This window comes from Pongo pygmaeus, chromosome 14 (assembly GCF_028885625.2).
Source record: "Pongo pygmaeus isolate AG05252 chromosome 14, NHGRI_mPonPyg2-v2.0_pri, whole genome shotgun sequence".
NCBI lineage: Eukaryota > Metazoa > Chordata > Mammalia > Primates > Hominidae > Pongo > Pongo pygmaeus.
Genome location: NC_072387.2, coordinates 49,796,709 through 49,813,125, shown reverse-complemented (window position 1 = coordinate 49,813,125; position 16,417 = coordinate 49,796,709). Strand labels below are relative to the sequence as shown.

Genomic DNA, 16,417 nt, shown 5'->3' with positions numbered 1-16,417 from the left:
TTTCTTTTTTTTTATTACTGAAGGATATTAATTTTAGTTTCCCTGAAGTTTCTCTTCTGCTTTCTGCAGTGTCTCTGTTTCTTCTGAGTTTTTGTTTCATTCTTGGTTTACTTTTCTTTTTTTTCTTTTTGAGACAAGGCCTTGGCCTGTTGCCCAGGCTGGAGTACAGTGGTATGATGACAGCTCACTGCAGCTGTGACTTTCCCAGGCTCAGGTGACCCTCCCACCTCAGCACCACTCCCCTGCCCCCCCCCCCCCTTCCTGGTAGCTGGAACTACAGGCGCTTGCCACCATGCCTGGCTAATTTTTGCCTTTTTTTAAATTTTTTTGGTAGACACCAGGTTTCTCCACATTGCCCGAGGTGGTCTCCAACTCCTCGGCTCAAGTGATCTGCCTGCCTCAGCATCCCAGAGTATTGGGATAACAGACATGAGCCACTACACTCAGCCCATTCTTACTTTCATGTTGGAAATTTCTAGGAATTCTTGGCTGTCTGTACATATTTAAGAGTCAGGTTCTGAAGCTCTGAGTGCACTTATCCACATACTCATTAGTGAGTTCCACTGTAGAGCAGTTAGAGGATTAATCAGCTTTTTTATTAGGGACCCCCAGATATCTATGTCTGTAGACCTTTTCTCTTGTGAGTTTGTTTTCTCCTGAGAAGGATCTTCCAGGATACAGCTGAGAGTAAGGTCAAGGTCTCACCGTTCAATAGCAGTTGTTTACTTAATCCTCTTGTCTTCCCACCCATGCTCCACACTTGCCCTCCCTTGTAACTAGTCCCAGATCTAGAATTTTCCTGATTTAATTATCCAGAAATATACCTCCTGCCTTCTGCAGATTGAGGAAGGAGACTTGAGGATCTATTTGTTATTATAGGCTTTCTGTATTTAGCCCTAGCTCCTCAAGCCTGACTTCTGAAATACCTGGTGTCTCTATTTCTGAGCCTTTCTGACACTTAGCAGGGCAAAGTGGCCAGTTTCTGGTCAGCATCTCCCTCTACAGGGAATTAAGTCTCACCTTCCTTGCAGCTGCTAAGTCATTTACCATTCTTCCATCACTTTCTGTCTTTAATAGATCATGTTTAGGGATTATACACATCACCTAGTTTTATTTCAGATGGAGTTTGGGTTTCTGTTCTTTGTTCTTGTTGTAGTGTGATTAAAAAAGGGGGGGGACAGGTGCAGTGTCTCACGCCTATAATCCTAGCACTTTGGGAGGCTGAGGCAGGCAGATCCCCTGAGGTCAGGAGTTCGAGACTAGCCTGGCCAAAATGGTGAAACCACGTCTCTACTAAAAATACAAAAAAATTAGCTGGGTGTAGTAGTGTATGCCTGTAGTCCCAGCTACTGGGGAGGCTGAGGCAGGAGAATCAGTTGAACCCAGGAAGCAGAGGTTGCGGTGAGCCGAGATCATGCCATTGCACTTCAGCCTGGGCAACGAGAGCAAAACTCAGTCTCAAAAAAAAAAAAAAGGAAACCATCTTGAAGTCAGACATCATTATGAATGCTTGTATTGTTTGTTGTATGAAAAACTAAAACAACCTAAATATCCAACAATAGGATAATTTCATACTTTCTCTTAAGTTTCCTTTATTGATTTTTATTCCATAGGAAACTGTTTAAAAAAAAAAAAAAAGGCCCGGTGCAGTGGCTCATGCCTGTAATCCCAGCACTTTGGGAGGCCAAGGCAGACAGATCACCTGAGGTCGGGAGTTCAAGACCAGCCTGACCAACATGGAGAAACCCCATCTCTACTAAAAATACAAAATTAGCCAGGCTTGGTGGCGCATGCCTGTAATCCCAGCTCCTCAGGAGGCTGAGGCAGGAGAATCTCTTGAACCCGGGAGGCGGAGGTTGCAGTGAACCGAGATCACGCCATCGCACTCCAGCCTGGGCAACTCCGTCTCAAAAAAAAAAAAAAAAGAAAGAAAAGAATATATGCATGAGCAAAAGAACATAAAACATCCGTAATAATAACCCAGTAACCATTGTTGGCATATATCTTTGGTATACATCCTTTCAAATTCTTTTCTGTACATATAAAAATATGCCATTTTTTCCCCCAAAAATGAAGTTATACTTCTTTTTATTTTCTTAGACGGAGTCTAGCTCTGTCACTCAGGCTGGCATGCAGTGGCCAGTGAACCTTGGTTCACTGCAACCTCTGCCGCCAGTGTTCAAGCTATTCTCCTGCATCAGCCTCCCAGGTAGCTGGGACTACAGGTGTGCACCACCACACCTGGCTAATTTTTGTATTTTTAGTAGAGATGTAGTTTCACCATGTTGGCCAGGCTGGTCTCGAACTCCTGACCTCGAATGATCTGCCCACCTCGGCCTCCCAAAGTGCTGGGATTGCAGGCATGAGCCACCGTGCCCATCCTGAGGTTATACTTTTTGTAACTTGCCATAATTTATTTCAACAGTCCATAAATTGTTGGATACTTAATGTGTTTCACCTAAACCCTGTATTGTTGGATATCATTTTATATTATATGCAGTCCAGAACAGTAATAATTAGCTTAAGATGAATTAAAAATTAAAATGGGTAAAAAATTGGGTAAAAGGTGATCAAAACTCTGACAAAATAAACCAGAATACTTTAAAACTTAAAGGTTGTAAAGCCACCCTATGTAGCCATAAATTGCTGACTTTACAGAAAGTGACTTACAGAGAGTAGAACTGTGGTTATTAGAGACTAGGAAGGGTAAGGGGGATGGGAGGATAGGTTGGGTAAGGGATACAGAATTACAGCTGGATAGGAGGAATTAGTTCTGGTGTTCTGCAGCACTATAGCGTGAATATGGTTAATATTGATTTATTTATTGTGTATTTTCAGAAAGCTAGAAGAGAAGATTTTGGATGTTCACAACACAAATAAATGATAAATAAATTTTGAGGTGGTGGATGTGCTAATTACCCTGATTCGATCATTCCACATTGTATCGAAATACCACTCTATATCCCATAAATATGTACAATTATTACCTGTCAACTAACAATAAAAGGAAAAGAAAGTGACTTATCATTGTGCTGCCAGACTTACCTTGGGCCAATTATTTTTTAGCCACTTAGATCTGAGTCTTTGGTTTCAAAGAGGCCTGAAGGCCTACCCTCAAACCTTCCCTTTAGGCAAGCAAGGCATGTCAAGACCTAACCCTTATGAAGCCATGCAGTTATGACCAAGTGATTTCTTCAGCCTACTTCTTCCATATTTTGAGGATTGCCATGGTTTCAGCATCTGCCTCAAGGAACTCAGTCTTTCTTCCATTTCTCCCATTCTTTCTTCCATACTAAGACCTTAGACTAGGAACCGTCCCTGCTAGAATTCAAAGTGAGAACTATATAGCTCATTCTTCTATTTTCTTTTTTTTCTAACCACTGCTTCTGGATAACTTCATTTTCCACCATTGGAAGAGTTATTCATAGGGGTATGGTTAAATGTTTATACAGGGGAATATTACCTTTCTTGGGAAAATTTATCCCAAGATAAGGATGAAGACAAATGAATATTCTGTGCATTAAAGTGGGCTTTTTAGTTTATTACCAGTTGGTGAGTAAAAGATGGCCTCTGTAATTCTTTGTTTTTCTTTCTTTCTTTCTTTTGAGACTGGGTCTTCCTCTTGTCCAGGCTAGAGTGCAGTGGCATGATTATAGCTCACTGACTGTAACCTCAAACTCTTGGCTCAAGCCATCCTCCTACCTCAGCCCCATGAGTAGCTGGGACTATAGGTGCAGCTACCACGCTGGCTAGTTTTTGTATTTTTAGTAGAGAAGAGATCTTGCTGTGTTGCCCAGGCTGGTCTCAGAACTTCTGGCCTCAAATAATCCACCTGCCTTTGCCTCCCAAAGTGCTGGGATTGCAGGTGTGAGCCATTGTGCCCAGCCCCCTTCTATTATTCAATATACCTTCCCTCCCTCTACATCTTCTATTCTTAAAGGAGTACTCATTATTAAATACTCCTCTATAGAAAGTACATTATAATAAAATACATAATAAAGTGATTCCCTTAGGAATTACTGAGCTGGAAAGTAATAGTTTTGATTTAAAAGTTCTAACCTGAGTGAGTAGATAGGAATAATACAGGTGCTTAGGTAAAAATCAATACAGATCAGCTGACAAGAAGAGGAATGTGGAGGAGAGCCCATGAAAGCCTGGCCGTCTTAAAATGGAAATGTTCATATTCTTTTGGGTAGTACAAAAAGGATACGAGAGTCAAGGAAACTCCAGACAAATACCTGGAAGATGGGGGCCAGCCAGTGTCCCCAGTCCAACCAGATGGCCACAGTAAAGCAGTCAGGAAGTGATTAAACTAGTAGAGGTGAAACCTCAGTGCCCTACTAAAAGTATTAGCAGGTAGTGACTGTAGCTTATTTAGACAGGGAGAAAACATAGTTCAGAGAATAGAGCTTTATAGAAATTCTTTACATCTCCAGCAAAATATTTACCACTGTATTGGTGCAGATAGGCTAAGCTAATGGGGCTTTTGGTTTTTAGTTTCTGTGATTCAGAAAGAAAATCCCTTTCTCCTCTAATGTACTGAGGAGCAGGATTAGACACGGACCTCAGAGTGGTAGCTTCAAAGTTAAGAACAACACAGCCTCAAGAAGTGATCGTTTCAGAGCTGGATTTGGGCCAGGAACTGGACTACACAGTGGGCCAAACCCACCCAAATGCAGAAGCTGGCCAGCCAAAACTTGTGTGTGGTTAGATGTATTGATTATCTGGACCCCAGCTAACTCAGACTACGCAGAACAACTTAGAAATTTAGAACTCAGAAACGTTCACTCTAAATTCTTCTTTTTAAAGACTCTGAGTAGCGTCTTTTCATTGGCTTTTTTCTATAAAGGTTTTTTTTTGTTTTTTTTGTTGTTGTTGTTTTTGTTTTTGTTTTTAACGGAGTCTTGCTCTGTCGCCAGGCATAATCTCGGCTCACTGCAACCTCCACCTCCCAGGTTCAAGCGATTCTCCTGCCTCAGCCTCCCAAGTAGCTGGGACTACAGGCACGTGCCACCACGCCTGGCAATTTTTTGTATTTTTAGAGATGGGGTTTCACTGTGTTATCGAGGATGGTCTCGATCTCCTGACCTTGTGATCCACCCGCCTCGGCTTCCCAAAATCCTCAGATTACAGGTGTGAGCCACCGCGCCCGGCCATTATAAAGGTATTTTTAAAACCTCAGCTCTGTGTATGTTTGTGACTGAAAGGGGAAAAGGCAAGTTCTTCTTGAGTTGTACAGAGAATGGAGCAGCGCAGTATAGGGAGTAGCAGTAGTTTGCTGTTTGTTGAGCTGCAGAAATGCCTGGATGAGCTAGGAGGAAGAGGCCAAGCTTGGGGACTGAAAGGACAGGTAACCATCTGTGAATGCTGCTGCTTTCTGGGTGCTCATACGGAGTTCTTATTTACATATCAGAATCTAAAGAGCCAACTACAGCTATAATCATAACCCAGCTAGTTTCTGAAGTGTGCTAAACCTAAAATGTTTGTATCTTTTGTGATCTTTTCCTGATTAACCTGTCTCATTTAACTGTTCCTTGGTTCTATCTTAATTTGGTGGAAGCTACAGTTTACCTTCTGATCCCTGTTATTTTTCAGGGCTAGTAGTAGAATGCCAACAAGAAAGATCACAGATAAAAAATAAAGAAATAGCTTTTCGTGTGTTGAGAGCTAGACTCTACCAGCAGATTATTGAGAAAGACAAGCGTCAGCAACAAAGTGCTAGAAAACTGCAGGTAAGATTTACTTGGTATAATAATTTCGCGACTGTTTAAAGAAAAGTCATTTTCTGTAGAGAATGCAGTGTTTGTTCTTGCTTAAATGGGAATGTTTTAGAGCATAGAGAAATGTGCTCCTTTGTAAATAAGCAGTAACTCAGTACAAATGAACTGATGGGTAATGGCTAAACTTGGGCGCCCCAGTTTGCAAGTTAGTAAATGTAAGATGTATAAACTAAAAATTATTTCCTAGTTGTTTCCCTCTTGTGTTTATATCATTACTGTCTTAAGAAGAAAATGGTTTAAAAGACAAATAATTCTTTGAGAATTAAGAACGTTTTTGATTTTTAAAAATTAAAACCTATGCTTGTATTATAACTCTGTGTGAGATCAAATACAAATGGCACTGCAAAAAACTGGGAACAGTGAATCCTACTGATGGAGACTAGGGACAAAGGGTAGAAAGGAAATTTATTTTTCATTATGTATCACTGGTACTTTTTGAATTTTGTACTATATATGGTATAGTGTTACTTTTTCAAATAGATAAATAGATGAATTCTAAGCAAAATGAATAAATGTCATTATTTTAAGTAAATCTAATATATAATTTAAATTCTCTTTTTTTTTTTTTTTTTTTTTTTTATGATGGAGTCTCGCTCTGTCACCAGGCTGGAGTGCAGTGGCATAATCTTGGCTCACTGCAGCCTCTACCTCCCGGGTTCAAGCGATTCTCCTGCCTCAGCCTCCTGAGTAGCTGGGATTACAGGCACGTGCCACTACACCTGGCTATGCTACAGTAATTTAAATTTGGAAGATTTTGTGGCCTTTTAGGATAATGAATTGTCTAGACCTAAGCATTAGTTATACTTTTCATCTAGATGTGTCCTAGCTTTTTCACACTTTTGCGTTTCTAGCTTTCTTTACCTACATGCTAACTTGCAGGTAATAAAAGTGACAGGATAAATAATATTAACACTATTAGTGGCAATCCCAGATTGTAGCGCATCATCAGTGTATACACTTGCAGATAGGAATGCTCATTTACAAACCATAACTTATTTTTGTTTTTAACAAGCAAACAATATACCCTGAGTACACACCATCACTTCTTGGCAAATAAGTGATAACCACAAACCCTATGAACTCTGCCACATTTGAATTTTAAAAAGACATTTGGATTTACTTGCCGTTTAACATTTTGGCACCAGACGCTCCACAAAGTTTTTTATTTTTTTTTTGAGACAGATTGTCTCTGTCACCCAGGCTAGAGTGCAGTGGCATGATCTTGGCTCACAGCAACCTCTGCCTCCCAGGTTCAAGTGATTCTTGTGCCTCAGCTTCCCGAGTGGCTGGGATTACAGACATGCACCACCATGCCTGGCTCATTTTTGTATTTTTTATAGAGATGGGTTTTTGTCATGTTGGCCAGGCTGGTGTCAAACTCCTGGCCTCATGTGATCTGCCCACCTGAGCCTCCTAAAGTGCTGGGATTACAGGTGTGAGCCACTGCACCTAGCCCACAAACTAATTTTTAAAATAGGTATTCAAGATTGGCTTTATGCAAATTGTTCATGTGTCTTCTTCAGTAGTCTGATTGACGAACCAAAAAAGATGTCACTGCCTCTTGAATAACTTATCCACCTACCTGAAATGTTTTAATAGGGATTTCTAAGGCTTAGAAGTTTTTTTCTTCAACCAGGGTATACACTTGGCTTTTATACAGAAGGCATTATGCCACATTCCCAATCCTGGTTCCACTGATCACCTAACAAACTTTCGTAGATGCCCAGGCCCCACCCCAGAGATTCTGATGTAACTGATCTGGAATGAGGTCCTGGCCATTAATATGGTGCTTTGGGACAGTGGTTTCCAAACTTGGCTGATTGTCAGAAGAGATGATCTGGGATGTTCTCAAAATACATAATTCTGATCCATTATATCTGAGGTTGGGCTTAGGAATCCATAATTTAAAAAAATTCTTCTAATGGTCAGGAGTTTAGTTTCATATCGCTTGCCTTAGGGTTTAAGACAATAAGTTATAGAAATATCTTATTTTAAAAAGTGACAGCAGTTGAGACAGGGTGCTGTGTATATCGAGTGTTGGGGAGGTGGAGGAGATGAGCAGACTAAGAAGAATACAAATAACTGTAGCATGAGACAAACTGTGGTGTGCCATGAAGAACATTCCAAGTACAATGGATTTCAGGGAAGAAGAGAACGTATTTCAATTGCTGGGGCCAGAAAGGCAGAAATGGTAGGAGAGTATTAGAGAAGGGCATCCCTTGAGATGATGTTTTATAGCAGAGATAACCGACACACACATTATAATGACATAGTATTATTAGTGGCATTATGGAGAGTCACATAATTTTCAGAAATAACAGTGGGAAGATTGGCCATGTTACAAAGTACCTTGAATGCTGAGTTGAGTTGTGTCTGCTCAGTAGACAAGAAGGAACCAAAGAAAATTTATCAGAAAACTGTACTGTAGGAAGAGTAAGCAGGGCAGCACAATGTGAGCAGAAAAATGGGAGATTAATCAGGAGATTTTTGCAGAATTGTAGGTGAAAGTAATGAATCCATGAGTGATAGTAGAAATGGAAAGGGCAGGATATAATAAGAGACCCATGAAACCAGTTGGAAATGGGCAGTTGGAGAATGGGATGAATTGAAGATGGTCTCTCCCTCCGTGTGCATCTTTGTCAAAGCCTGGCATAGTAAACTCAAACCCACAAAATGTTTGATAAATTGCAGAATGTCAGAATTTTCTACTTGGATAAAAGAGAATACATGGTGCTGTCATTTATAGAAACCAGGAGGAGGAACTGATTGGAGTGGAAAGATGATTAATTTGATTTTAAGGATTTGGAGTTTGAAATATCAAAGAAGCATTCCTTCTTATTCTATAACTGAGCTCTACAAACCTGTAGTATTAAACATTAAGTTCTGCCCATTCTTTTTCTTTGTCGTTTTGTATATATGACTTTTATAAAGTATCTAAATTGTTGAAATGGTCATTTGCCAAGTGCTTTTTCCATTGTAATGAAGACATTTATAAAGGTAAAATACAAATTGCTTTTTGTTATGGCACAGGTGGGAACAAGAGCCCAGTCAGAGCGAATTCGGACATATAATTTCACCCAGGATAGAATCAGTGACCACAGGATAGCATATGAAGTTCGTGATATTAAGGTAATACTACTGAGTATGCTTTGCCTACCTTTGGTTTCAGAAGAAAATATAGTCAAATTCTAGAACCTATATGTAGATATTACCAAGTATATCTAAAATATTACCAAGTAATTTAAATCATTAAGCCACCCGAAAATTTACAAACACTTTTATTAGTTTCCTGGTTAAAAAAATAATGATCTTTATGCCGTTTTGAAACAATGATCTTTTCTAAATTCCAAATTCTTCGTTATGCAATCACAATGCATGAACGTATATTCAGTCTGCATATATACATGGGTATTGGTTTTCTATTGCCAGGTAACAAATTACCACAAATATAGCAACTTAAAGCAGTACCCATGATTAAAGTATTATCTCATGATTTCTGTAGGTCAGAAATCTAGGAACAACTGAGCTTAGTTATCTTCTCAGGATTTCACAAGGCTGAAATCAAGGCATGGCCAGGCTTCATACTCTTCTGGAGCTTGGGGTCCTCTTCCAAGGTTACGTGGTTGCCAGCAGAATGCCATTGCCTTCGATTGTAGGACTGAAGCCCCCATTCCCTTGCTGGCAGTCAGCTGGAGGCTGCTTTTCAGCACATAAATACTGTTGGAAGTTGTTTCCCAGTGGCTCCCTCCAGAGACTCTCTCCCACTTCAAATGTCTTCTTGCAGGAATGACTCGGGCCTTTTTAAGGGCTCACCTGTTTAGGTCAAGCTCACCTGGATAATGTTCCTTTTGATTAACTTAAAGTTAACTGCTTAGTCACCTAGGCACTAGAATGATACGCCATCATTTTCACAGGTCCTGTCTGCGCTGAGAGGGAGTTATTCACAGTGTGTACACCAGGGGGCATCTTAGAATTCTCCCTACCACAATGTGTCTTCATTAGATTGAGGTGTTACAGTTAGGCTCTTGGGGAAAAGACTCGGTCAAGATTGTTCGAACATTAACCTATCTAAATTGCATCTAGCAAAGACCAGTGACATAAATATATAAATATATTAATGATGAAGCACAGAAAAATGTCTGTTTTGTTGCCACTGAAGGAGAAAGTGAACCGGTCCCATAAAGGACTATGTGGAAAAGGCAGCAGACAGAAAGCTTTGATGTTTTTCCTTGGTGCCAAGTGATACCTAAGGCTTCTTTCACTTGACTCTGTCCCATTCTGTTCTCAAAATTAAAGTCCTAGTTTTACAAGGGAAATATACCTTGTAAAAAAAGTCCTAGTTTTACAAGGTTAATATGTTTGTCAATTTCTGTATGTCTTATGCCACATCCTCTGTCTCCTCAGCAGGATGAGGCTATCTTGCATAGGAACATAGTAGCCATGTTGAAAAGGAGGAAAATATTTGCTAATTTCCCTTTCCTCCGGAAACACACAGTATTAACCAAACATGTTTGGCCATATTGTTCTAATTACACTGTGTTCTTTCAGTTGTTTTTCTGGTAATGGTGACAATTTTTTTGGAGACAGCCACATTCTTATGACCAGTAATATCTTTTAGATGGGACCATAGGTGCATAGTATAGTATTCGGTTGTGAAACAAAGGGAAGGTAACTAACTGGCTTCTGTAGTTATAAAATATCTGACTTTGGCCTGAATAATGAAATATCACTAACCAAACTAGCATGCCAGACTCAGAAGTAATAAGGAAAAAAACATTGGTAAGCTCTAATAATCACTAACTAGTCTACTGGAAGAAGACATTCCATAGTAGTGAAAGGAACAAAGTTTGAAAACAGCATGAAAAAAGGTAGCTGTAGTAAAACATTAAAATCTGTGTGAAGGACAGTAAAGAGACTAGTAAGAGTGAATAATTGGCTGGGCATGGTGGCTCACGCCTGTAATCCCAGCACTTTGGGAGGCTGAGGTGGGCAGATCACGATGTCAGAAGATCGAGACCATCCTGGCTAACACGGTGAAACCCCATCTCTACTAAAAATACAAAAAAAAATTAGCTGGGCGTGGTGGTGGGCACCTGTAGTCCCAGCTACTGGGGAGGTTGAGGCAGGAGAATGGCATGAACCCGGGAGGCAGAACTTGTAGTGAACCGAGATCGCACCACTGCACTCCAGCCTGAGCGACAGAGCAAGACTCTGTCTCAGAAAAAAAAAAAAAAGAGTGAATAACTTAGAAACCGAATCATAGATGAAGCTGGAAAAGTGATAAGGATCTTAACCCCAGGGCAACAGCTGTTGCACAAATGGAAGGGGTAGATAGGAAAGAATGTGAGCGTTTTTGGAACTTTTTGCCTAGCTTTCCACCCTTATTCTAGAACTTGCCCTTCGTACCACATCCACAGTTTCTGACAGAGCTGCTGCATTCTTACATGATCATGATCCTGACCCAGGACAAAAGTGGATTTGTTTGGAGTGGACACCCAAATAAGTCCTAGCCAGTGAGTTTCTTCCCAGGATTTTAAAATCAGAGATGGAGAGGATTATTCTCTCTCGGTGGCTGAAACTGCAATATATAAAGCATGTAAGAGGTTAGAAGCCACATTTTCAGCCACTAAGAGAAAGCATCTTCAGTGAGAAAAGAATGAAATTGATACATGGAGAAAAGCAAAAATGAGAAATAGAAAGAACCCTGATGATATGAGTCCCTACATTTATTTATTCCCAAGGCTCAGTCTCATTCCACGGGTGGTAGTCGTGACCCTGCACATTCCACATTCCTATCCTTGGGTTCTGTGAGATCACCTGGTATTCTCATTATGACTTCTTCTGTAGGTAACTTTCTTACTTTTATTTATCGAGCTAATAAGCACAGACTACCATATAATGTATTGTTTCACATTTTTATTCTGTTTCTCAATGTCCTTGTGCAGATTTCTTCACATCAGCCTTATCTCCTGCTCTATATTCCAGTTACATTGGAAATTTCCCCTGGCCTTAGAGATTTAAATGTACTTTGTTTTCCTGTTTTGTTTTTTTGTTTGTTTGTTTTGAGACAGATTCTCACTCTGTTGCCCAGGCTGGAGTGCAGTGGTGGAATCTCTGCAGCCTCTGCTTCCTGGGTTCAAGTGATTCTCCTGCCTCAGCCTCCTGAGTAGCTGGGATTACAGGTGTGTACCACCATGCCTGGCTAATTTTTCTGTGTTTTTAGTAGAGAAGGAGTTTCACCATGTTGGCCAGGCTAGTCTCGAACTCCTGGCCTCAAGTGATCCACCCACCTCGGCCTCCCAAAGTGCTGGGTTTACAGCCTGAGCCACCGCGCCCAGCAGTTTTCCTGTCCTAATACTCATTCTTTTTTTTTTTTTTTTTTCTGAGACAGAGTTTTGCTCTTGTTGCCCAGGCTGGAGTGCAATGGCGTGATCTCAGCTCACTACAACCTCCACCTGCCAGGTTCAAGCGATTCTCCTGCCTCAGCCTCCCGAATAGCTGGGATTACAGGCATGCACCACCATGCCCAGCTAATTTTGTATTTTTAGTAGAAACAGGGTTTCTCCATGTTGGTCAGGCTGTTCTCGAATTCCCGACCTCAGGTGATCCGCCTGCCTTGGCGTCCCAAAGTGCTGAGATTAGAGGCGTGAGCCACCACACCCAGCCTCTAATACTCCTTCTTTTGACGGAAATGCCCAGCTCATTTCTATTCGGGAAAATACTATTCTCTTTGTAAAACCAAATTCAAAACTTTCTGGCTTCCTGAATCTTTCCCTGATGCCACCTTTCTTCAAAATTCATGGCTCCTTACAATCCTTCCTTTCTTCTCCTTCATTTTTTAATTTATTATATTGTTTTGTGATGCTTATGTATTTGTCTAGCTGTTCTACTTAGATTGTTAGCCTCTGAAAGTTAGGAACTATGACTCATTCATCTTTGACCTTTGTATCTCCTGCACTCTGGTTAATCCAGTTGAATCTAATGTGTTTGACTCCCAGTAGAGGCATAATACTTTTTACATCAATTCCAAAGATGATTACCTTGGCAATACTATAATGATTTGAGTACCAGGTACACTTTTTTTTTTTTTTTTTTTTTTGAGACAGAGTCTTGCTCTGTTGCCCAGGCTGGAGTGCAGCGGCGCGGTCTGGGCTTACTACAACCTCCGCCTCCCGGGTTCAAGCAATTCTCCAGCCTTAGCCTCCTGAGTAGCTGGGACTACAGGCACACACCACCACACCTGGCTAATTTTTGTATTTGTAGTAGAGACAGGGTTTCACCATGTTGGCCAGGCTTGTCTCAATCTCCTGACCTCAGGTGATCTGCCCGCGTCGGCCTTGCAAAGTTCTGGGATTACAGGCATGAGCCACTGCTCCTGGCCTAGTCACACTGATTTTAAAAGCAATTTCATATTATGCTCAAAGTGATATAAACCTTAATTTTAAAGTTATATCATAGTGTTTTTGCTTTCTGTTTAATTTCAGAGTTTGAGGTTTTACTATATGCTGGTACTTTGGGGAATACAGAAATAGTAAGATGTATCCTTTACCTTAATTTGAGAGATATGTGTGTACACTTCCTAAAGTTCAACTTTAAGACCATTCAAGAAAGACTTAACTATAAGATTAGTTCATAACTATATCAAAACTTTAAATATTTCGTGTTCCAGATGCCAACATTAAAGTATTTTCATTAAGCCAGTGTCTAAATTTCTAAATTTCCCAACAACTTTACTACACAGAATTTCTGTTTTACAGGAAAAGTTCTTGAAGTCATTAATTTAGTCATTTTTCAGAGAACTGTAGACAAGACTTCAGGGAAGTCAACTGAAAACAGTTTTCACCCGGTGGAGTTATTTAGTGGTAAACATGAAAATTTTTTTCTCAACTTTTTATTTCAAACTTTTTCAAGTTTACATAATGTTTAAAGATTGGGTCGGCTGGGCACAGTGGCTCACGCCTATAATCCCAGCACTTTGAGAGGCAGAGGTGGGAGGATCGCTTGAGCTCAGGAGACCATTCTGGGCAGCATGGCAAAATCCTATCTCTACAAAAAATATGAAAAAAAAAAAAAATTAGCTGGATGTGTAGCATGTGCCTGTAGTCCCAGCTACTCGGGAAGCTAAGGTGGGAGGATTGCTTGAGCCCAGGAGGCAGAGGTTGCAGTGAGCTGAGATCACACCACTGCACTCCAGCCTAGGTGACAGAGCAAGAGCCAGTCTCAAAAAAAAAGATTAGTCAATCAGCACAATATAGACTATACCTAGATTCAACAGTTGTTAATATTTTACTGTATTTTCCTTCTCTTTCCCCCACCATTTCCTCTGTCTCTCTATAAACCTGTGTTGCTCTTGAACCATTTGAAAGCAAATTGCAGACCTCAAAGACACTTCACCCCTAAATATTTCAACAAAAATATTTTTCAGTTACACAGGACTTCTAGATCATCATGTTTTCGGTTTAAAAATAAAACTGTCATAAACCACTTACAGATGAAATAATCTAAACTTTGAGGATTAGCAGAAGGGTGAGCTTGAATGGTTGGGGGAGGCTTCCTCTCAGCCAGATCCAGAGGAGTTGGCAAGGAGCAGTATGCGCATTAATGCACAAAATGCTTGTAGAACAAAATGCTTGTGGAATTTAGACCTTTCAGTCTTTTTTCTTTGGGAAATAACATAATGTGAGTGAAAAGGGTAGAATTTTCAGGACAAGAATAAAAGCAATTTTTTTTAGGGTACAATAAGAGAAAATTCAGCAAACCTGTTCTCCTAAAGATGGTTTGAGAGCCTAGAATGGTGTTGTCATAAAAGCCAATCAATGGAATTTTAAAGGGAGGGAGGTGCTCAATTTCAAAAGTCCATCTTGATCTCTTTGTTTTGTTGTCTCTGGAGTTGTTAGGAAAATCCAAATCTCAGAAGATTTATTTTAAAATAAAATGCTAACTGAATTCTTCTACAGAGTGAGGATCTTCCCAAGTTAGCAATTGTGTTCATTGTACTATAGAACATTAGTAATCCTTTATTGTTATTAAATAATGATTGCAAAGAAATTAAATAAATAAACACTAAAGTCTTTGCTTATATTTCTAATCATTAGGTTTCATAATAGCTCTCTCTTTTACCAGGAATTTTTATGTGGTGGGAAGGGCCTGGATCAGCTAATTCAGAGACTGCTTCAATCAGCAGATGAAGAAGCCATTGTTGAACTTTTGGATGAACACCTTAAATCAGCAAAATAAATACTAACTTATTATTATTTATGATTATATAAATGAAATGGACCTATATTAAGAGGCAGACTGAAGCTTGGAAATCATTATGAATATTTGTAAATTACAGCTTTAAGAACACATTACACATAAATATATGTTTTTTAATTAATCGAAGTCACATTTCCTGACCTAAGGATTTATTTTAGGTTTCCTGTAAAGTACAATCCAACTCATCAAGTAGAAAATAAGCGTGTATTGTTGAAAAGAGAAAGTATTGAGAATTGATTGTGTGATTTAGGACAAGTCACTTGTTCTCTTTATATGCCGTTTTTCCCCAGCCATCTATGAATTAATTTAAATGTATTTTTAATCTATTATTTCAGGAAAATATGGTAAAATTTAGTGAAATATGAATTATAGACTTATAAACCTTTTATTTAAAGACAAAGTACCTTGGCCTATAGTGGATGCTTATGCCTGTAATCCCAGTGCTTTGAAGGGCCAAAGGGGGAAGATCTCTTGAGGTAAGAATCTGAGACCAGCCTGGGTAAAATAGACCCCATGTCTACAAAAAAACTCAAAACATAAAGAAAAACCATAATACTGTTAATCATGTTAAAGTTAAGACTTAGATTGCAACTTTTAAATAAAAATTATGAAGAATATGAGTCATTCAATAACAATGAGCATCTAAGTACAGACTGTAAAGCCCTTTGATTGCTGTATGAATTCCACACTATATAAACAATAAGCTGATATTTTAAATAGACTCTCTGTTTGACTTCTATTTCTTGCTTTTTCTTTCTTTCTTTTTTTTTACTCCTGGCAAGCTGGAGTAAAAAAGTTATTGTTTGCTGGCTTAACTTAATGAGCATCAACAGACGTGGTGTAATATGAGTAATACACTAAGATCAGTTTTGTGCAGCATTATATAAAACCCAGTCCTTATCTTAAAGAGCTTGCAGTTGACTGAAGGATTTAAACATGTAAATCACCAACTAATACAAAGTGGCATGATGTATTTAGTAATTGTTCCGAAGACGTTTCAAATTAAAAAGAGAGGAATGGCTGGGCACAATGGCTCATGCCTATAATCTCAGCACTTTGGGAGGCGGAGGCAGGCAGATCACCTGAGGTTAGGAGTTCAGGACCAGCCTGGTCAACATGGTGAAACCCCATCTCTACAAAAATACAAAAACTAGCCGGGCATGATGGCGGGTGCCTGCAATCCCAGCTACTCAGGAGGCTGAAGCAGGAGAATTGCTTGAACCCAGGAGGTGGAGGTTACAGTGAGCTGAAATCGCGCCACTGCCCTCCAGCCTGGGTGACAGACCAAGACTCCATCTCAAAAAATTAAAAAACAAAACAAAAAAAAGGAATTATTATTTTAGATATTCCTCAGAGAAGAATTTATATGCCAAGAAAGA

The 16,417-nt window shown here is 39.7% G+C and overlaps 1 protein-coding gene across 2 annotated transcripts in view; it reads left to right on the top strand.

The window, feature by feature from the left end:
• MTRF1 (mitochondrial translation release factor 1) overlaps positions 1–15,775 on the top strand; it is a 47,919-nt gene extending 32,144 nt beyond the window's left edge. For both annotated transcript variants that reach the window (XM_054446580.2, XM_054446581.2), the window contains 3 exons: positions 5,596–5,732; positions 8,811–8,909; positions 14,904–15,775. In XM_054446580.2, the coding sequence (XP_054302555.1) occupies positions 5,596–5,732; positions 8,811–8,909; positions 14,904–15,017 (350 nt within the window). In that variant the 3' untranslated portion in view covers positions 15,018–15,775. The remainder of the gene's footprint in view (positions 1–5,595; positions 5,733–8,810; positions 8,910–14,903) is intronic.
• The last annotated feature ends 642 nt before the right edge of the window (positions 15,776–16,417 follow it).